The sequence below is a fragment of the Cydia fagiglandana genome, chromosome 9 (genome assembly GCF_963556715.1).
Source record: "Cydia fagiglandana chromosome 9, ilCydFagi1.1, whole genome shotgun sequence".
In the NCBI taxonomy this organism is placed as follows: domain Eukaryota; kingdom Metazoa; phylum Arthropoda; class Insecta; order Lepidoptera; family Tortricidae; genus Cydia; species Cydia fagiglandana.
Genome location: NC_085940.1, coordinates 1,024,996 through 1,048,232, shown reverse-complemented (window position 1 = coordinate 1,048,232; position 23,237 = coordinate 1,024,996). Strand labels below are relative to the sequence as shown.

The 23,237-nt window shown below is 38.7% G+C and overlaps 1 protein-coding gene across 2 annotated transcripts in view; it reads right to left on the bottom strand.

The window, feature by feature from the left end:
• Positions 1-3,572: 3,572 nt before the first annotated feature.
• Positions 3,573-23,237, bottom strand: part of LOC134667107 (suppressor of cytokine signaling 2-like) — a 46,357-nt gene continuing 26,692 nt past the window's right edge. The window contains exons 1-5 of one of the 2 annotated variants that reach the window (XM_063524388.1): positions 18,778-19,444; positions 12,349-12,566; positions 9,030-9,175; positions 5,093-5,323; positions 3,573-4,546 (exon numbers count right to left, since the gene is read on the bottom strand). In XM_063524388.1, the coding sequence (XP_063380458.1) occupies positions 4,453-4,546; positions 5,093-5,323; positions 9,030-9,175; positions 12,349-12,566; positions 18,778-18,850 (762 nt within the window). In that variant the 5' untranslated portion in view covers positions 18,851-19,444 and the 3' untranslated portion in view covers positions 3,573-4,452. Of the gene's footprint in view, positions 4,547-5,092; positions 5,324-9,029; positions 9,176-12,348; positions 12,567-18,777; positions 19,445-23,237 lie in introns of those variants that run through there. The other variant, XM_063524389.1, reaches the window with a different exon arrangement.

The window sequence follows — 23,237 nt, the reverse complement described above, 5'->3', positions numbered from 1 at the left end:
TTGGTAAAAAACTTCAAATTGCATATTTTTTAAAGTAGAATTTTAAAGTTATTGAAAACGATTACTGGTTTTAGTTACAATTCGATTTTTTTTAGTTGCATTTCGAAATTTTTTACCACTTATGAAAAGGAAGTTTGAATGGACTTTACAATCTTTACATAGTTCCACTTATAAATTAATATCCCTGACCAAAACTGACGCAAAGCGCTTTTTGACATTTACCCAAGGGCGCCATCTACTTTGAAGTTTTAGTTTTTAACCTCATTCAATGGGTTTAAAAACTACCAATTGCTTATAGATGGTTGGCTGAATAGGGCCTATCTGACCGGCTGGTTATACTCTATAGTTGATATTTTCCATAAACAATTTCTTGTAAATTCGAACACACAAGATCACCTGTTAGTTAGTTATTCATTAGATAGCAGCGCCATCTGCATCAAGCTTTACATTTCACTTTATTAGTCAAGGGATTGTGGAACTCAGATGAACAAATGAACAGGTAAATACTAAAAATAATTGAGATTATTCAAGGTAGGTACATGATTATTCTATATTATTAGTGATCACTAGCCACCCAGGCTCTTGGTACACCAACCAAATACCGCCACAATTCTCCTGTCTATACAACTCGATTTCCACCGGCTTGCCTAGTTTTCAGAAAATAGGGAACTTCTCCTTGTATTGACTTTGTATCTCAATCGTGAGAAATGTAACGGTATCTAATATTTCCTTGTTTATTGAACGTAAACGCCATCACATGGCGCGCGTATAATTATTCTACTTAACTACATTACATCTAAGAAATAAATAGAAAACAATAACTATTTACAAATTCAGCCTCAAACTAGCTTTCTCATGGCGACCCTGCCGATGGCGATTGAAAAGCCAGACGTTTCCACACCGGTCACGACATTGCGCGACCGGCGGCGGCGGCAACCATAGGTGGGAACGAAAGGTCCGATCGCAGTGACTCGCTCCAACCTATGGCCACCGCTCGTTGCTGCCGCCGCCGCGCAATGTCGTGGCCGGGCCGTTACTGTTGCGTTCGAGAGCCTTCAAAATATCCAGAATATTCTATAAACGGATTATTATGTTTCAGGGCCATATTATTCTAACATACGATTGTTAAGTTTATTTTCTTTTTTCAATATTATAAGGTGTATTGGGGTAACTTCGAAAATGGGGTGATTTTGACCATGTTATGAATATAAATCTTTTGACAGTTGAGCAGAAGAGTCGATGTAATGTTAAAAATGGTAAATTACCAAATAATTTGAACTGTATGTTAAGAATCAATAGGGCCCCGTAGTTCATGGCACTGATTCAAGTCACATTTGCGCCGAAACAGAGAAGTAATTTTAAAGTGAATTTTCCAACTGAAATAGGAACACAATTCAACCTTCGTGTAAATCTAATTCTTAACCGAATAATAAATAAATTAAATAGTTTTCTAACAAAATAGTGTGATGATATCTTACTTCGAATGGACAAGAGCGGCATTAGGGAACAAATGAGTCAAATTTGCTATAATACAAATATCTAAATTTAAGAGTTTGACAAAATATTTCTTGTTGTAGCCATGGTTATTTTTTCCATATAACTATTAAGACCTGTATATGTGGAACTTAATGTATTGTCGTCATTAGATATATTGGAGCGGCCATGGCGCCCACAAATATCTGAGCACGCGTCTATTGTCAATGCGTTAAAGTGCTTGATCAGATATTTTAGAGCAACTTGGCCGGTGTGCAATTTGATCGCAACTGTGTGACCTTTTGCAAAATAGGCCACATTTTAGTATGTTTAACATTTATATTTTTCTAATAAAGAATGTTGTTGTAATTCTGGGTAACGGAACAAAATAACAAGAAATACTCAATCTTCCCTTAAACTTGTTTAAACAAAACATATTGTTATTAAAAATAATTGTGTATGATATGGGTTCAGCCGGCCTAGCCAGGCTTACAATCGCTATCGCTTCGACATCGAAAAGCATTATGTCTCTCTATCACTCTTCCATATTAGCGCGACAGTGACAGTTGCGTTTCGATCGCTACGGAGCGTAAGCGATTGACATCTTGGCTACGCGGCCAGTTTATGCAATTTGAATTCACAAAGAAACAAACTAAAACTGTAGCGAATTAAAATAAGTAGTAAGTAGGCGGGGATCCAACCGCTTGAGTGGAACACGGGAGTCATCTGTCCTGTTCATAAAAAAGGATGCAAGAAGAGGTGTGCGAACTACCGGGGTATAGCATTGCTTCCAACTGCATATAAGGTGTTGTCATACGTACTCCTCAAAAGACTGGAACCGTACGCGGAAAAGATTCTCAGCGATTATCAGTGTGGGTTCCGTCGAAATCGCAGTACGGCTGACGAGATCTTCCTCCTAAAGCAGATTATGGAGAAAAGATGGGAATATGCACAATCTGTACACATGGTGTTCGTGGACTTCGCTAAGGCATACGACAGCATAGACAGGGACTCTTTATACGCCATACTGAGGAACTTCAACATCCCGAACAAGTTAGTCACCATGGTTGAGGCGGTAACGAGGGCCAGTAATATGAAGGTACGGGTGCAGGGCGATCTGACGGATGCTTTTTCAGTGGACACGGGGCTAAAACAGGGCGATGCCCTATCACCAATGCTTTTCAATTTAGTGCTGGAGTATGTCCTCAGGAAAGTTCTAGATTTGGATGCTGGACTAGAGCTAAACGGAAAGCATATGGTGGTGGGGTATGCAGATGACCTGGCTCTATTGGGTAGTTGTAGAGAAGGGGTCCAGGTGGCGACTAAGACCCTTGAGACTGAAGCTCTGAAAGTAGGCCTACGTATTAACCACGATAAAACTGAGTATCTCCACATGCGACGTTATAAAACCGGTCGAGGCAAACCTGCAGATCTACATGTCGGAGATACTGTGTTCAAAGGGGTGGCCAAATTCAAATACCTAGGTTGTACAATCAACGACAACAATACCCGTGACGAAGAAATCGACATTCGCATTCAGAATGCCTTGCGATGCGGCGCAGCTCTGCATAAAGTCTTGGTGTCCAGGCTTCTCAGCAGAAAAACTAAGATCCGAATTTACAAGACCGTGATACGACCTATTTTAACATACGGATGTGAAGCCTGGACACTAACTCTGAAGGAGGAAAATAAGCTGTTGGTGGCCGAAAGGAAGATTCTCCGCAAAATCCTCGGCCCAACGCAGAGACCCGATGGCAGCTGGAGAATCCGAAAGAACGCCGAAGTTGAAGAACTAGCTGCTGAACCAAACATCATTGGTGTGACAAAGGCGCAAAGGCTTCGGTGGCTCGGCCATCTTCAGCGAATGGAAGGTGATCGGGCGGTGAAAAGAGCGTTTGAGGGAAAACCGATAGGACGCCGCCCGGTTGGTCGACCTAGGTATCGATGGGCGGATGTGGTGGACGCTGATCTGCGCGAGCTCCGGGTTGAGAACTGGCGAGACACGGCACAAGACCGGGATCAGTGGCGAGCAGTCGTGTTGGAGGCCAAGACACACTTTGGGTCGCTGCGCCAGAGGAGTAAGTAAGTAAGTAAGTAAGTAAACAAGCGCTGAAGTAGATGCTCTCAATATCAGTCTTACAAACAAATCTTTATATACAAACAGTACTTAATTAAATAATATGCAGATTTTCCGCTAAATACCATAGTTGAGTCCCTAGTCCTATATTATAATACATAAATTAAAATCGGTAAAAGGTCCCTGCCTTAGCAACCTGTGCTTACAAAGGAAAAGGTACCCGGGTGTAAAGTGACTTCAATTTTGTGATCGTAGGGCGTCCGGCGCTACTACAAGAGTTTACAAAGTTAAGAAAGTTGTTCCAAATGTTAAAATGTATGCACATTAAGTTATGAACTAACTGCTAAAGAATCTAGAGTTTCTCATCTTATTATGCCTTTGGCAGTAACAACAAGGCTCTGATAAAACATAATCCTGTTCCGTACCTGCAATATGTTACACAACGGAGACCGCATATGTTACAGAACGGAGAAATATCTGACACGATCTTATTTGTAGTCATAAGAGCGTGTCACATATTTTAGCGGCCTTCAAAGAGTAACATTATTGCAGGGACTGTACAACAGATACTTCATACCAATGTCAACGCATGACGTCCATAGACTGTGAACGAACATATTCGACTCATAAATGGGTCTAAAATTATGGTTATGTTTGCAAAATGACGGCTGTATTTTCGAGCCTTGGCTATCAATCTGATACAGTGACTTTAATCTAAAATTGTACCGGAGTTACAGCTATCATAGGCACAATAAGCTATCGTGCGCGACGCGTTATTGTGAACCTTATCGGAATATAATTAAGGTTGATATTGGGCTGTAGCCACGCGCGTCAGAGGCAGTACATGATTTTGAAGTCACTTTAGACCTAGGTTTAATCTATCTAGTCTAGATACAGACGTGCTAGATCGAGTAGGGGTACTCGCCGAGGTAGTCTAGGAGCGTCGTCGGCAGCGGCAGGAGCCGGTGTTTTGGCGCGCTCCATAGTTTAGGCGATCTGGAATTCAAGTTTTATGTTAGACAATTTAAATTGACGTTTAATATTTATACTGGGCATGTTTTATACCGAAGAAAATTGTCAAAGAGTACCTCAGGGCCGCCCTCATACTATTGAGGCGCGTTCTGCGTGCTTCAGTGTGGGATGCTTATTGTTTAAGGCGCCCTTATATCAAAAGTGTCGGGCGAAACTAAGCGATCGAGGCGAGTTCCAGTGTTAGGCCCCGCAAGCGCCGTCATATTAAAAAGTCGGGCGACTCGAGTGTCGGGAGCTCACAAGCTAAAAAATCGGACGAAGTCCGACGTTCGGCGCGTGGTCTAGTGCCAGAAATCTACAGCGCCCTTGTAATAAACTGTTACTACTATCTTGTTAAAATGATAGCCGCAACATATCGGTATTCTGTTTTTCTCTAAGATTTTTATGTTACAGGCCGAGCCCAGGGTGGGGGTTACTGCCTCTCCTAGAATGCTAATTTCTTGAAATTTTTAAATATATTTTGAATTTCTGACCGATCAGGGGCGAGCGTCATATAAATCCGAGTATTACCTAGGGTCAGAATCCAGCGCTCTATGTATGGCTAGCCTCGCGCAGTGCAGCAGGCTGGGCGGCGCGCTGCGGCGCGGCGTCCTCAGCAGAACGGCGGAGTGCGGCGCGCCGGCGCGGTCCACCCACACGGCGCCGGCGGCGGCGCGGCCCGAGCGCGCGTAGTGCTGCACCAGCTCCGCCACGCAGCGGAACCGCGGCATGTAGCGCGCCAGGGGCTTCTCGCAGTCCAGCCTGGAAAAGGAAAGGTTCCGTTACGGTCGGTCGCACCAAACTTCGGATCGTTAAAGAGTTCGCTTTTTAATGTATGGAAAGTTTCATAGTGAAGCGCTTAGGCGCGCCGGCTGACGTAGATCAGTCTGTCAAATGTGGTCGGTGCAACTGGCACTTAGTGCTGTAAGGTAATTAGTTTCGAGAATGTTGTGTTGAGTCTACAAATTTTTATAAAAACATATAGTCTGACAAAAAAAAAAGAATAGAAATCAAAAAGTGACAACACTGTAGGGTCGTCCCGTTTTCTTAGATCGATTAAAAACGGACGACCCTACAATATTACCACTTTTTAATTTCTACTATTTTTTGTCCAGACTATACAAACAAGTTTTTACAAATAAGTTATTTATTACCTATTTATTAGTGTCCGACCGAAACATGTTTTTTTGCCGAAACCGAATGTTCGGCTTTGGCTCTAGTTTCGGCCGAAACCGAAACCGAAACCGAAACTTTTGTAGACTTGTTAAAATCGTTGAAAAAATGTCATAAAACCTCTTTTATACACATATTATGGGGCTGTCAACACCCAATATCCTTGAAATTGATGTTACTTAAGCAGTTTTTCAAGAAAATTACTAGAGTTAGACCAAGATAATTCTGCAACGATTTTGATAACACACGCAGTACAAGTGTTATTCTAAACATCAAAACTTCTATGAAATTATGACATATAAATAACATTTGCACTAGTTGCACTGCGTATGCTATCAAAATCATTGCAGAATTTTCTTGGTCTAACTTTATTCCTTCACCAGTCAAGTTAACATGTAGATACAGGGTCATCCAAAAAACCAACCAAAAACGCGAACGCGAAAGTTTTTGTTGACAATATCGCAAGGCCGGGTACCAATCTTCACCTGGGCCTAAAAGTCCGAAGTGCCCCAGTGAGGCAAACTTTCATGTGAAGTCAAAGCCGTGCTTCAGGCTTCAGGATAAGTAGTTGAGCACAGACTCCAACCAATGTTCATTGTATTAACAAGCGAGACCGCAGGCCGAGCACGGCGCAGCGAGGCCAAAGGCTAAGCTGAAGTAGAGGACATGTGGAACACAAACCAATAGTAAATTGAGATAAAATCACTCATTCGTTCCGAAACAATTAGACAGTGTGCGCGTTATAGTTATTGACAGCCTCTTAAGACTGCGTCGACCGTCCAGTGGCGCCCTCATTAGTGGAATTGTGTTTTATAATAAACCAATTAATTTCTGTACCTATACATGGATCATTATAATATGTAGACCTATTAATATTGTTGTCCTACTTATTTTTTTCGTAAGTTTCGGCCCGGCCGAAAGGTTCGGCCGTTTTTTGGCCGAAACCGAAACTACAGCCGAAACATGATTTTTTGGCCGAAACTGGCCGAAACCGAAACCGAACCTTCGGTCGGACACTACTATTTATATTCTAACTCTATTGAGTTAAACTGAACTAAATTGGCAACAATTTAGATAGCTCACCCTGTGGAAGTGTTATTTAAATGTAATAATTTCATATAAGTTTGATGTTGAAAATAACACTTGCACAATCTAATCTAGGCTATCAAAATCGCTGCCAACTTAACTTGGTCTACCTCTCAAATTTCATGGTACCCCATGACACATAATTTACATCATATTTCAACATACAAACAGCAACAGTCCTAACTGTAGATAGTGTAGGTACTTCGGAATATCTTATTAAAAAAGGCATAAGGTCCACCAATGTACAGTTAACAATGTAGGCGATGGTACAACGCAGAGCCTAAACCGTTGATGGTAAGACCCTGAGATTTGGAACATAATATATATTCTTCAAATGTTGTAGACCTTCAACTAAGAAAGGATTTTAGAAATTAGACCCCAAAGGCGTAATAAAGATGTAGATACTTATGTTTTTTAACAACCTCTAAGCAAACAAATGTTAGTTTCCTTATAAGACCTTGCAAAACACGATTTTCAAGCTCAAAAAGTACGAAGATGACACATAATGACCGGTTTTTCATATCAAACCTTCCTCAAGGAAACTAAATAATGCGATGTGACGAAACTTAAACGTACAAAATCTAATGAGGAAATATGAAAACCAGGAAAGTGATATATAGAAAATTACATGGGGATGTAAAAATCTATTAAAGAAATATGAAAACCAAACGAAGTGAGACATAGTAAACTACATAAAGAAGTAGACAGGGAAATAATTAATTGTTAAGTATAAGGTAAATGATAGTAGGAAGTTGTTATGGACTGTGATGTCACTGCTGCCATGGCCATTGGCCATGGTATAAGAATAGAATTTATTTATTGTTACTTTTTTGTTACAAGCTTTTTTATCGCTGACTGGAATGTAAAAATATGATTGTACATTTTACATTGTTTTATCACACAATTTCTATGACCAGCAGTCAACAGATATTTATGATGGAGTTAATAGTATTTAAGCTCTGTTTTTAACCTCATATTTCCCCGCGTACTTGTACAAGTACAAATTAAATTCGAGTAATGAACTCTTATAGAAATAAAAGAAAGTTCCAAATTCAAAAGCGCAAAAATTGGCTTGGGTCTTACTAGTTAAAATAACAGTTCGATCTACCAACCTCTCATATACAGTGTGGAAAGATAAGTCGGGCCCTGGAGGGACACTACCTTAAATCCTTAAGCTAGCTAATTTTACTTAAAGGAGACATTCCTTTATTTTTAAAAAGTAACAAAACTGCATTCAAAGATTTTTCTTTTTTTTCTTCAATTTGGCTTGTCTAAAAAAATCTTGAGAGCTAAATATTAGATTTTATGGATATTTTATACGACAGACGAGTGTAAGACCTAATGTTTCTTTGAGAAATGTTATCATTAACATTAACTGTATCGACTAGTAGAATAAAATTGCGAGTGTTTATTTTTTGGGATTTTTAGTCGGTTCGAGTCCCGGGCGAGGCAAGCGAGTTTTAGAAAATCTTTGAATGCAGTTTTGTTTCTTTTTAAAAATAAAGGAATGTCTCCTTTAAGTAAAATGAGCTAGCTTAAGGATTTAAGGTAGTTTCCCTACAGGGCCCGACTTATCTTTCCACACTGTATATTTTGTATATCTTTCAACTCATTTAAAGACATTTACGATAACCGCGATACACAGGGCCGTCAAGAATGACCTTTCCCGTCCCTAATATTTAATGTATGTCCCATTTAATCTCACGCATACATCACACTTATCGCTATTTCACGCGACACGCTGTTATCTGTCACTTCATAAGGTTGTTAAATATATCGCATGCCAGAAGGCGACATATATAATTGTCACGCATGGTCACTTCTAAAAACGCCGTATGATTTAAGTCAGAATCGCACCGCGTGCATAGATTTTTTAGTGGTTGCTTATTAGAAAAAACTTCTCAAAAGTAAATTTGGGTTTCTCTTTAGATTAACGTTTTATTAGATTAACAAACTAACTGTCGATATTAGAGTCAAACTAAGCTAGGTTAGCAGCGATTTTGATAGCCCAGGCGATGCAAGTGTTAAGTCAATTCATAACAGTTTGACGTTTAAAATAAGACTTGCACTTGGGTTATCAAAATCGTGGCCAACTTAGCTTCGTCGTCCATCGTTTGTCCCTGTTTGCCAATTTGACATTTCAGAGTCAGAGACACAGTCTAAGAGAGGTTTGTGAGTTTGCTAATTTAATTTATAAAAATATATTTACCTAAAGAAGCCACATTCAAAATGTAGCCTAACAGAGGTGGGGCCTCTTTCCGTCTGCACCGACAGTGAGAATATGAAGTTCCTATCGCCCGAGTCCCGGACCACGAACGCGCCCACACTAGCTTCTTTGAGAAGATTTCTCGCTCCCTGGAAAAAAGAAAACTTTTTGTTAGATACATGAAATATCTTTAAATGTGACGTCCCACGGGTATAGGTACGCAGGGCGCTTGCGTGACGTCATGTGTGACGGACAATGTCATTGTTTTTTATTTGAATGCCATCTAGTGAGTTTCCCTCAAACTGGTATTAATATAACTGTAGTACTCACAGTGATGTGCTTAGGGGTTTCAAGTAATGCGACGATATAACGCTAGATGGCGTTAACCTCAATTATACATAGTGCTACAGACATTCTGCACTATATGGCGCTGTTATTAATATTTGGAGTTACAATGTCGTTGAGTTTTCACTTCTGCCGGCACTCCCGGAGTGCAACCCGTTGTTTTTTTTTGTTCTAAACAATAAAACTATACTCATCCTTTTCTTTTGGGTGTTATTACTAGTGTAAGACAAGGATTCTCTCTATTGGAGCGTCGTGAATAACAGCGTAAGTGCCAGCCGCCATAAGGTACCTTCGCAACGTGCAGTGTGTGCTATCAAAATCGTTGCAGACTTACATTGGTCTAACTCTATCTATCTAACAAGAAGTAGAAATTGGTATTATTACTTTACGAATACATTTTATAGACATAACAAAATACGTAAAATCTTGTCAATCTCCTGCTCTTGCAAAGCGAATTTACAACAGGAAATAAGATAATTTACGTGGAAATAGTCAATAAGTATGATAAGTTTGCTATAAATCTATCTTATCTCTTCTAAAAACGTTATCTCTGCTCGTTTCCCACAATACTGATAAAGAGACGTAAGTACAATTCGTACTAATTCGTAGAAGCCGTATAACGCGAGAGTGCCACCATACAGTCAGCAGCAGAAATTGCTAAGCGGGCGAGGTATTCAAAATTACCTTGACACGCTCTTATTCTTTTCACAATAAAGTCGCGTCAAGATAATTTTGAACACTTCGCCCGCTTAGCAACTTCTGCTGCTGACTGTACCTGGCTGACTGTGCTACTGTACCTAATCTTACACCCTTTATAAGGGTGTAAGATTATGCAAAATTGAACCCTGTCACTTTGAAACAAAGTTCATAATCATGTGGGAAATATATTCCCTATGCCTTAATAAGTGCATTGTGCCGTGTCTTACACGTGTAAGTACAGACAGCATCTATAGTAGTTGATAAAATTGTCTACTCCAGAGGGGCTACCGCAAAAACTGAAATTCGCAAATTGCGGGGATCTTTCTCTTTTACTCCAATGAAGGCGTAACTAGAGTGACAGAGAAAAATGCCCGCAATTTGCGAAATTCGATTTTCGCTGTTATAGCCCAGAGCACACAGTCGCTGTGACCTAAATTGGTCAGGAGAGCATCATCATCATCATCAACATCAGTGATAAGTCCACGTCTGTGGTCCAAATTCAATCACATTACCATCACTATTTATTAATTTCAAATTCCACTGCCAATTCTTTGTAAGGTGGGCCTTTGGAGGAAAAGTTAAAAATTAAATTTAGTAGAGACACGTTTTTTTTTGCTGCAACTACAAAATATTGCACAAAAAATACACTTCATTGCACAAAAACTTGAACAGTTAACTATGTCTTATAGGAGATTTTGTGGTACATACACGGTGTAACGGAGATGGCGGGACGACCTGGACGCATATCTTAACGACTGGCCGGAGATTGCCCAAAATCGAGACGAATGGAAATCAAGGGGGGAGGCCTTTGCCTAGCAGTGGGACACCGTATAGGCTTGCTTGCTTGTTTGGGTATTCGGTTTCCTCATGTTACACCGTGTATAAACAATGGGTATTCGTAAAACTTTTAGAGAGTAACAGATACTGTTGGCATGTTGTTCTGCTCGATTGATATTTTGATAGTGACATACGCTTTACAATTTTTTTTACAATTTACAATTTATAACAGTATATATATCCTCTAGCTGCCCAAAGGCCTATAAAAAGGTCTCCCGTTCCATTCTAATTTGAATCTTTAGTTTGACATCTCAAAATTGCAATTTGTATTGGCAAGTTTTGATGTCTGGGCGGCTAGAGGATATAGGGAATTATGTTTATCAATACGAGATCGACAAATACGACATTTTCCTCAAATATTGAGGAAAATCTAATATTAAATGTACCTACGCGTTAATTTGATAATGTTAATGTTATTGTTAATTTGTCGCAATACGATTTAGAATTGTTTTCTACAATTTCGCGTTATAGATAATGGCATCTGAATGGCGCTTCACAAATACTATAAATAAACCAGACACGTGTTGCAATACACTACATTGCTCTGTTGAATACTTACAATTATACGACTGATGTCAAATCGTTCGAGTCGCGAGCGCGCGTAAAGTTGCATAGGGCAGGCAATGCAATGCAGTTCGACCACGCTAGGAATGTTACGGGTATTTGACATTTCAACTTTGTTAGCCACTATACTGCAAAACGTTAATTCAAGACCAAAAAAAGTAAGAAATGTTGCCACTTTTTTACTAGCGCGTCTTGTATTTATGTACAAATAAATAAATAAAAGTACTTTTTTAAATAGTAGGAGTAAAATTACCAATGAATAAATTATCTTAGCGTGATTATTTATCAAAAGGTATTTACAATTTTACAAACAAATTATTGCAATTTTTGGTCTTGAATTACGTTTTACAGTATAGTAGGTATATGTAGGAATACACATATTTACACACCTCGCTGGCCCAATATTACAGGGTCCTATGTTTCATTTTAATCGAACTGAAATTTGAACATTATCAACATAGTGACATTAAGTCAAATTTCAGCAACTGTCTTGAAAACGTAACAGAACCCTGTAATATTGGGCCATCGACCTGTCAATTAAGATTCAGTAATACCATCCAGACAATCTCAGTTCCTTGACGGTATCAGCTAGCTTTTTGGACTCGTTGTAAGCAGACTGCAGCCTTCATTAGACTCTCTCGCTCTCACTTTGACATTAATAGTTTTTAAGCAAATACACACCTCGGGTGAGACTTGAACTCACGCCTTCTGGATATTTTGGAATTAGTATGCGTAGCACATCGTAACTGGTGAATTTCCAATGTAACTTTGAACTCCGGTAGCCGTTTAAGAAGGTAGATGTCGCTATAGGGTCCCCCTTGAGCCCTTGACCCGTAATATGGTGGAAACATTTGCTGGTTATGGATGAAATACACACCTGCCAATCAAGATTCCCATAGTACCACCCGGACAACCTCAGCGCCTTGACGGTATCAGCTAGCCTCTTCAGCTCCTCGTTGTAGGGGGCCGGGTAGAGGGGGGAGGTGGGCGTGGCGTACGCGGGGTAGTGGCCCTTGCAGCCCAGCAGCAGCTGCTGCCGACAGTTGGGGCAGCACACGCCGGGCCAACCGAGGGGCAGTGCCACTTCTGTTGCATCTGGAAACAATGGAAAAAGAGGTTACTTCTTTCAAATCTATAAATTAAAGACAGGCGGTATTGACAATTGTAGTGACAAAAATTGAGAAAGGTATGTTGAGATTTGAGATGGTTCAGGGACAGGAACCGGTTACCTTAACCGGGGTTTTTCATAGGGTTATTTTAGAAGCGGTTATAAAAACCCCTACCATAACGGTAACCGTCTGAAAAGGTAACACTTTGATTCGGTAACCGTATCAGATACGGTTAACCTCTGTTACCGGTAACCGAAATAAAAACCCAGTCTATTCGGTTACCTCATTATAAGGTTTTTGACCAGTTCAAACGATTGTAATCTTTACGCACACTTAAATTCAACTTGTTATTGAATAACCGAGGTTGGCATGGGCGGTCTATGAAGTCAGCACAAACAAGTATTTTGCCGTTCCTTTGTTTATTTTATACCTACCTGTGTGGTGTGTTCTTATTATAAATCTTATTATCAGATCGGGGGGACCTAAGGCAGGTGGGTAAGTTTATTTTTTTTTTTAGTTTTAGTTTTAATTTATTTTGTTTATATTAAAATAAAAAAAATAGAACAAATAAAATAAATAAAATAGATAAAATATATAAAATGAATAAACTGGATAAAATGAATAAAATTAATAAAATGAATAAATAAATGAAATAAATAAATAAATAATATAAATAAAATACATAAAGTAAATAAAATAAATACTCCCAAGGTCGTCCGTTTAAAACTAATCCTCAGCCCGCAAGTAGCTACTTCCGAGCCTCGACAATAATGTACTATTAAATGTAGCAAACCAAGCAACCGTAAAGGTTACCTTAACTGAATGAAAACCTGTTAAAAACCCTTAACAAAGATAGGGTTACCGTTTCAATAAGGTTACCATTACAATCAGGTAACAGTATGATAGGGTTACCGAATGATAAGGTAACCGAATCGATTGGGTTACCGAATTGATAGGATTAAGCGTAAAGAGGGGTTTTCCGGTCCTTGAGATGGTTTGGACACGTGGAAATAATGAGTGTAGAAGTGGGAGTTGGAAGGGGTAGACCTGGACTTTCTCTGATCAGATCGGGGAAATCCTGAAGAAAGGCCACGTCAAGAGCCAGCGAGCGTGAGGAATGTTATGAAAGGGAAGACTTTAATTATACAACTAGCGACCCGCCCCAGCTTCGCACGGGTTAAAAAATATACACAAACCTTCCTCAAAAATCACTCTGTCGATAGGTGAAAGCCGCATGAAAATCCGTTCAGTAGTTTTTGAGTTTATCGCGAACATACAAACAGACAGACGCGCCTGAGGACTTTGTTTTATAAGGTATAGTGAGATTAGTGAGTCTATTATAAATGCGCTTATATTTAAAATACGCAAATGAATAGGTTGGGCAAACTCCACTATCTCGTTAAGTGATTATTCATGTCTCACAAGAAATCAACTCCATAATCATTAATAATCATAATTTGACAACTCACTAGTTCCACTTTATAATGACTCACCGAGTACTATGAATTAACAGTTTTATGAGCGAGTGTTGCTCATCATAACAGTTCATAAAAATCATAAATGAGAAACTAAATTTATAAGTAGCACAGATTAAGTAGGCTCTGAGGGCCTACTGCGAACTACGTTCGACGTGCTGCCTCTCTGTCAAACTTACGTATTAATTTACAAGTGTGACAGAGAAGCGACACGTCGAACGTGGTTCGGAGTAGGCCATCAAAGTTGTCTCTCGCAAGCTCGGTTCTCCATACAAACGTAGTTACGCTCTAATTTAAAAACCGGACAAGTGCGAGTCGGACTCACCCACCGAGGGTTCAGTACTTTTTATTCTTTGTTGTTATAGCGGCTACAGAAATACATCATCTGTGAAAATTTCAACTGTCTAGCTATCACGGTTCGTGAGATACATCCTGGTGACAGACGGACGGACGGACAGCGGAGTCTTCGTAATAGGGTCCCGTTTTAGCCTTTGGGTACGGAACCCTTAAAACGACTAGCTAGATTGCTCTAAAACTTTGTACTTACAATAGGGTATAATAATCTGAAACAAGTGTTATTGCATAGTGTACCTAACTCATAAATTTTACTTTGCTCTATTCTATTCATCCTCAATGTCATCATTATCATCATCCATAATTCCGCATCATCAAGATTTTTGTTACTGCCTACTCTTTACCTATACATTTCGCCGGATTCCTGTTTCGCCGGATTAACTTAGGAATAATTCGAGTACCTAAACTATACTATACTAGAATCTGGCGAAACAAGAATCTGGCGAATCGGGACCACCCTAAAAACGCCTCCGTCAAATTCTACGAAATTTACAATTTATAGGGCTTTACATAAATCAACCTGGCTGGAAACGTAGGTACATATATACTTCTCGGAAAGTCACGTTTATGTATTTAAGCGAAATTCAGTACTAGGTATTTCATAAATAAATTCCTCGAGTATCCAACTTAAAGGCATAACCACGCCAGTATCCTTTAACTCAAGAGTGAACAGGCACCTTCTGGGCGAGCTCGCTCCATCGTAGGCCACGTCTACGCCTCGGCTAGTCTGTGGCCATGAGTAAACCCATGCATAATAAAAAAAAAAAAAAACTCTTTTCCAGGCATAGTACGATTTATCGAAAATCTGGGAGACCGAGCTTTGCTATATAGGAAAACAAAAAAAAACACAAAAATGCGCGTTTTCCCAGAGATAACACCTTAATCTTTCTGGTTTGACCCATTGGTTGACTGGTAGAGAATGCCTTAAGGCATTAAGTCCGCCATTTGTACCTTCATGTATTGTGCAATAAAGATTAAAATAAATAAATACCTAGCTAGATCGATTTTTCGCCCCCAAAACCCCCATATAGCAAATTTCATCCAAATCGTTAGAGACGATTCCGAGATCTCCGAAATAATTATAAATAAATAAATATATATGTACATACAAGAATCGCTCGTTTAAAGGTAGAAGATAATGTGTAATCCTTTGTACTCTATTTCTGTGTCTAAACCCTGTGTTACTGTTTATTGAAAAAAAATGTATACACAAATAGTAATGCACAGCCAACTGTCTTAAGGTGGAGGTTCGCGCCGCGACAGAGACAAGCGACCGAGACAGAAGACCGCGACCATCACTTGACCATAGGCAACATATAAGCGACAGTTCGCAGCGAGACAGAGACAGGCGACAGAGATGCGAGAGGTCTCGATTTTCGGTCTCCTCGCGAACTGTCGCTTATATGTTGCCTATGGTCAAGTGATGGTCGCGGTCTTCTATCTCGGTCGTCTCTGTCGCGGCGCGAACCTCCATCTTTAACCGCCATGACAACAAGGTCTATTAGATAATGTCAAGGTTCCCTTTAGCAATATCATTGTTTAAATAACATGGGGTCATAATTTGATACCATTATGCCACTTACACATTTATCTCAAGTTCGCAAGGGTCATCAACATTTAACACTTCAAAATAGCCTGATAATTTTGTTTAAATTAAGTCTATTCTAGAAGTGGAATATTCCGTTTAAAAAAAAAGTGACTGTGACATACACGGACAGACGGACAGACATGACGAATCTATAAGGGTTCCGTTTTTTGCGATTTGGCTACGGAACCCTAAAACAAGTAACACAATAAAATTGCGGTTTACGGTTTATGACGTATTAAAAAAAACTACTTACCAAATCTTGTTCAAACCAATTTTCGGTGGAAGTTTGCATGGTAATGTACATCATATATTTTTTTTTAGTTTTATTATCCTCTTATTTTAGAAGTTACAGGGGGGGACGACACATTTTACAACTTTGGAAGTGTCTCTCGCGCAAACTATTCAGTTTAGAAGAAAATGATATTAGAAACCTCAATATCATTTTTGAAGACCTATCCATAGATACCCCACACGTATGGGTTTGATGAAAAAAAAATTTTTGAGTTTCAGTTCTATGTATGGGGAACCCCAAAAATTTATTGTTTTTTTTTTCTATTTTTGTATGAAAATCTTAATGCGGTTCACAGAATACATCTACTTACCAAGTTTCAAGAGTATAGTGCTTATAGTTTCGGAACAAAGTGGCTGTGACATACGGACGGACGGACAGACAGACAGACAGACAGACAGACAGACAGACAGACAGACAGACAGACAGACAGACATGACGAATCTATAAGGGTTCCGTTTTTTGCCATTTGGCTACGGAACCCTAAAAAGGGAATAATGGAATAGAGTCTGTTTGGAAGGAGAAGAGCCGTGGAATGTATTGGGCCCCATATATTCCACGGCTCTTCTCTTTCTGCATAGACTCTACCACTGCGGATGCATATTTTGCACATTTCTAGTTCTCTGCGTAGTATGTCGCTAGCCACATATGTTATGAGTAAAGGGGCCCCCAGTGATTAACAGTCAGTCGGACGGTATTTGCCTGTCAGTTAGAACAAAATTTAAAAAGATAAAAAATAGTTTATTCAAGTAGGCATATTACAATGCGCTTATGAACGTCAAAAAAACCTTTACCGGCTCCAACCATACACCTCTGCCCCGAGAAGATTTAAATCCCCCCTCAATTGGAGGAGGGTATCCCAATATGGGACCGGCAACAAACTCGGCGGAACACAGCTTTTCAAAACATTATTACATCTTATAATTAACATGCATTACGAGTAATTAAGAAAAATACAATTTAAATTACTATAGAATTCATGCAATTATACTCAGTGAGTACATAACTTTATACAAATACGTAGCTATTTTGACAGTTCAGAACAACTGACAGGCCGATAATGCCTGGCTGACTGTTAATCACTTAATCAGTGACCTCCTTAAGGGCCAGTACAGACAGACTGCAACACAACTGCAACTTGTATGGGAACTGCATGCTGATCTTGCAGTTGATGTGCAGTTCCCATACAAATACAGTTGGGTTGCTGTGTGTATCGGCTGTAAACCTTATCAATGTTGCAATTCATGGAAAATTTGGCTTGACAAAATTACCAGTAATTTCATATGAAATTAAGTAGTGGCTGTACTACAACCACACTATAGTTCGTTTTTTTTAGCATTAGAAAGAACTTGAAAGAAGGTAAGCGATCTTGGCATGTCTTTTAATTGAAAAACGCTTTTTAAAAATCAATAACTATTACTTATGAAAGCAGAAGAATATAAACGATCGTATTAGATTCATAATTGTTACATATTTGCCGTAACTTAGTTTTAAAATGTGTTTTTCAATTAAAAGACACATCAAGATTGTTTACCTAATTTCTAATGCTAAAAAAAACGAAGTATAGATAGAATTATACTAAAAACTTAATTATTTATCGTTTATAAGCCAAAATATTGTCAACAATTTAAATACAGTCAGCAGCAGAAGTTGCTAAGCGGTCCGGGTGTTAAATATGATCTTGACGCACCCTTAGTGTTCAGAGAATAAGTGTGTCAAGGTCATTTTGAACACCTCGTCTGCTTCACAACTTCTGCTGCTGACTAACATATTTTAAATGAGATGCATAGCACTTGAGGCTGATAGTTAAGAGACTCCTGGTGTATGTACAGTCAGCAATACTATTCGCTTAGCATCTTTGTATTACAAACTTCTATGCACGGGGCTCTATTTTTTTAAGTTACAGGCTACAGAGAGGTGTGGAAGAGAAAGACATGCACACAAGTGTATTTTAGTACATCCAAAATATCCAAATTTGTTTCATCATCTTCCTTGCATTATCCCGGCTTTAGCCATGGCTCACGGGAGCCTGGGGTCCGCTAGGCAACGGCCAATATCCAAATAAAAACCCATGCCAGGATCAAGACACAATTTCCAACGTCAAAATCATTACAATGTCAAGAAAATAAATTATTTACCAAATAATATGCATGCACAAAGTTTAAATTATGTGCATACGTTCAATTCTGCTTACTTGTTATGTGATATTAACGATACCTACACAAGTGTACGTACTGTACATTCATTTATAAATAACTACTCATTTAGATTCTCGGAAACTGATCAGAGGATGCCAAGGTTGTAGCTTTAAATATAGGTTTCATAAAGAAACAAATTATAGTGTCTACATTGGAATAGTTTTACGTGTAGAAATAACCATTTCGATCTTCAATAAGTTTCCTAACCTTAAAGTTCCAAATAAACTATATATATTATTAAAAAATAATAGTAAACGATATTTGATGACGTCTTATACTCGTATTTAACTTACATTGTGGATATCTGGCTGCCAAAGTCATGTCTAAAGGACTGATGCTGGCCTTTCGTTTCTCCAGCAAACACATTTGTTGTATAGCACTATTAGCGCTACACGGCGCGCCGCGGGCTCCGCTACTCTCCTCTCCAGAGGCCACGGTTTATCACAATAAAAACACACAGCACAAATTCCAAGAGGCATTCACTTCCATAATTTTTTCACCAAAGTAACTTTGTAAAGTGGCTTGCACGCAACTTTCAAAAAATTCAAATCCCGAAACGTCACTTCACATAAAATTTGACGCTAACTAGTGTTGGGCAATGTCCGTCAATGAACGGTACCGTGAACTGAATGAATGAACAAATATTTTAAATAAAATAAACGAGTTTAAAGAAATAGCGCGCTTGTAACCGTACAAGACAGCCGACTATGTCGAGCGACAGCTAACAACTGAGTCAACAGTCGGCACCGCGTCTATATTCTACACACGACTCGTCAGAGCCCGGAGCGAGTAGATACGAGCCCTCCGTCACTACTACGGTCTGCTAACAAACTGGCATGTCGATGCGAATGAAACTTGCCGCTGGCATGCCTACACTGTTTGTTTTCCTAGAATCCATTCACCTACCGACAATGATTTAACCATTTTATCTAGTCATTGCCATTTTGCATTGTATATTGTTGGTATGTCGCGGTTCCGAGTATCGTAGTAAAACGTGCTTTCACGCCTACCTATACCTATATATGGGCTTCAACTTATTTCTAATTTAGAAATACCTAGTACATATTTTTATGATTTATTGCTAACACCTTTTAACTACTTGATAATAAAAACTTGTTGCTATCAAGTTTTATAGGTTTCCAATTAAGCCATTGCGTCAGATTATACACGAATTCTGAGACATAAAATCGTTTCCGAGAATACACACCGTGGATGAATATGCAATTTAACCCGAAACGGATATGGTAATATCGGTCTTAAAACGAGATTCGCCTTGATCAGAAAACGAGGACAAGAACCGTCCTACTTATTATTCATAGTAGTAATCCAATACTAATTATGCCCTTCTCCTATCGCTTAATCATCAGGACTTCTAAGAATGTTTTATTGATGCCTTATCAGTAAGTAGAACAATAAGAATGAGTAACGAGAATAAAATTATCGGGCGCATGCGATAAGTCAGAAATAGAAGATGAAAAACATTACTTCGATGTCCCTAGTGCTGTTGAAACGAATTTGTGAAATTCTCGTAACAAGGCCCGTGATTAGCAATTACAGGCACGCACGATTGTGAGGGGATTTTTGATGTTGTTACTAATGGGTCAAGATCACCAGTATAAGTAAGCATTAGAGCAGTGTTTTTTTTGCATGCTTCCCAGGCTTGCTCGTGCGCAAATTCAATTTACTTTTGCTTTTGAGATACGAGTATTAATCGGCATTTCGAAAACGTGTTTAATTTTGTGTTGTTTGAAAACACAATACGCACTACATATACAACAATAGTAGGCCAGACAATCGGTTGATTCTCCATCGGCATTGACATCGCATTCAGGACGCAGGTGTTCAATTCGCGCTGCGCCGCGCCATAGAGAGTGAGTTCTCCGTATTGCGATTATATTCGGCGTTCTCGGAATCCCTTACCTGCGCCCGCGCGGCTTTCACAACCATCTGCCTCGCCGCATGTCGCGTCGAAAAACGCAGCTGTTGTAACTGCCGAGTACTTTCAAATTTATCTCCACGAATTCAATTTGGGACTAATTTCTTACTCGGAATTAGTTTCTCAACGCGGAGAGTACGTTTTATTTAAGTGCCGTATTTAATTAACTTATTGCGTAAACAAGTACAAAAGGTAAACTTGAAGGCATTACGTTTTTTTATACGATAATTACCAGTAAATTAAGTACTACATATACTAGGGCAGATGTTGATTAAATAAAAAAATAAAGACAACATGCCATAAGCATCGAAAACCTTTTTAGGGTTCCGTACCCAAAAGGTAAAAACGGGACGCTATTGCTAAGACTCCGCTGTTCGCCTGTCCGTCCGTCTGTCTGTCACCAGGCTGTAACTCATGATCAGTGATAGCCAGACAGATTTTAACAGATGATGTATTTTAGAAATTAAATAAATATTTCAGTGGGACTCCCATACAACAAACGTGATTTTTTGACGTTTTTTTGCGTAATGGTACGGAACCCTACGTGCGCGAGTCCGACTCATACTTGGCCTGTTTTTATTCAGTCATGTCATGCATGCGTTAATACGTTAATTAAGCATGCAAGTAAATACATACAATATAATGAATAAAAAAAAGACATTTCAGACGAAAAACATAATCTTTCTTCATATTTTATATTCTCTGTAAATTCTTAAGTAAATGTCTTAAACCTGTTGCTGGCAGTACCTATCGACTTTAAGTTGCTCACGTTATTCATAATAGCACGTACTAAAATATTAAATTTAGAATACAAAATATTAAAACTCCATAACGTGTCACTGTGAATATTACCTTCGTCCTTTCAAGTCTTTGACCCCTCGGTTCTTTGTAACACTTGAAGTGAGGCGACCGATGGTGCCTTTCCGAGAAACAGTCTAGAGGCAATGCGTTTTTTCTATAGAACGAACGCCTGTCGATGTGTACACACTAAGAACATAGGTACTTGGTATAATGGTGTGTGTGATTCGGCCATTGGGTGTGATTATCTTTTAATATGATGATTTCGCAGTATATATTTTCAATAAAAGCAATTAAGCATAATTATTTGTAATTAGTGAACTTCTTCGTCATTTTAACTGTAATAAATTTAAATGTAAATTGGCTATTGTTTGTTGCCGACGTCTTAAGACTTTCGGTACAGTGGTTAGTTTATACAACCGTAGAATAAAAACATATTTTTTAAACACAATTATAGGTATTCCAGAAAAAAATATATCATTAAGATTTCCTTACCTCACCTTACAGCAAAATTAAATCATTAACAACTTAACAATAAAGTTGCCATCCGGTTGACTAACTAGTTTTTTTGTTCGTTCTATTTTTGTCGACCATCTAATAAGCCTTCGCACCAATTGCCAAGTCGGAATTTCGTCATTCGTTAAATGAAAACCGATGTTTACCGGTATACTAACATTGACTCCCGCGTGTCTGCCTTATAGGTGTCACTTTCTATTATAGTAGAACGAGGCGTTGTTAACTGCGAGAATAAAAACCCATAGCAGTATTATACGAGTAGAATGGAAATGGAATCCTGTCGATATTACTGAAATAACTTTTTTAACTTGATGAAAACTATTACATATGTACTTACTTTAAAACAAAAGTCATCTTATGGTGAACATAATGCCGTTTTATTGAGGGTTAGTATATATTATACATGTCGGATATTTCGGTCTGGTTCAGACAGACAGTTGAAATTTTTGATCCCATAATCGTACTAGTCACCTGAATCACCGATTATTTATAATAAGTCTACGCTAAATATATCGTAATTACCTATCTAAACATTTGCGGTATTAGTATAGTCGTTATTTGTAGCTGAAACGTAGTCGAGCGAAGTGACGTAACTGTCGTCGCCCGGACCTCGCCCAAGATACCTCGGTTCCAAGAATTTACCTATAATGCCTATTGCCTATATAAGTCCGGTTTTTAAACACGTATATTAGTCAGGTATTGAAATCGACTCCGTAATTTGACAGCTTTTGCGAAATAAGAACAACGGTAACAGTTTATTACCTAACCTACGTCGGCATTTTGGAATTAATTAATAAAAACGGCACGTAATAAATAAAATATGTAATAATTATGGATGATTCACTTTAAAACGGACAATTTCATCATATTATGTCAAGCATATATTATGTACCTAATATATGTAAAAGTTTGGTTAAATGTGAGATATAACTAATCTTATCTAATCTTGTAATTAACTCTCCATGATTTTAAGATAATTAATTAATTATTACCTAGCTTTATTCAAAGTTTATATAATCAATCGGTCACTTGATTAGGTCCACAAATATTTTTTACTTCATGAGAAACCAGTACATAATTCCAAGAAGGTCTAGTTTAATAATCAGTTTTATTTTTTAGATTTCGTTTATTATTTACTTTGTGAAGTCAATAAATGTTATCCAATCAGAAACCGGGTTGTCAGGCAAGGGCACCCCTAATTGGCTTCACTAACCAGCGGTTTGCATTCGACACTTTAATTGAAACCGAAGCTATTCCGGTCGAGAACGGCATTGATCGGGATTTCGGCATGAGCTAGAGTCGAACTAGAGGAAGCTTGTTACTCGATTTAAAAAAAAAAGCATGTTCGTTATTATCAATTCCATTATTTTCATTGGCTCATTCCTAGGCCAAAGAATAGGCATAGCTATTCAGCGTGGGAATGTAGCCAGCCTTATGGGCACACTTCCGCAGGGGACAGATCTGGGGGATCTAAGGTAGGTGGGTAAGTTTTATTTATTTATT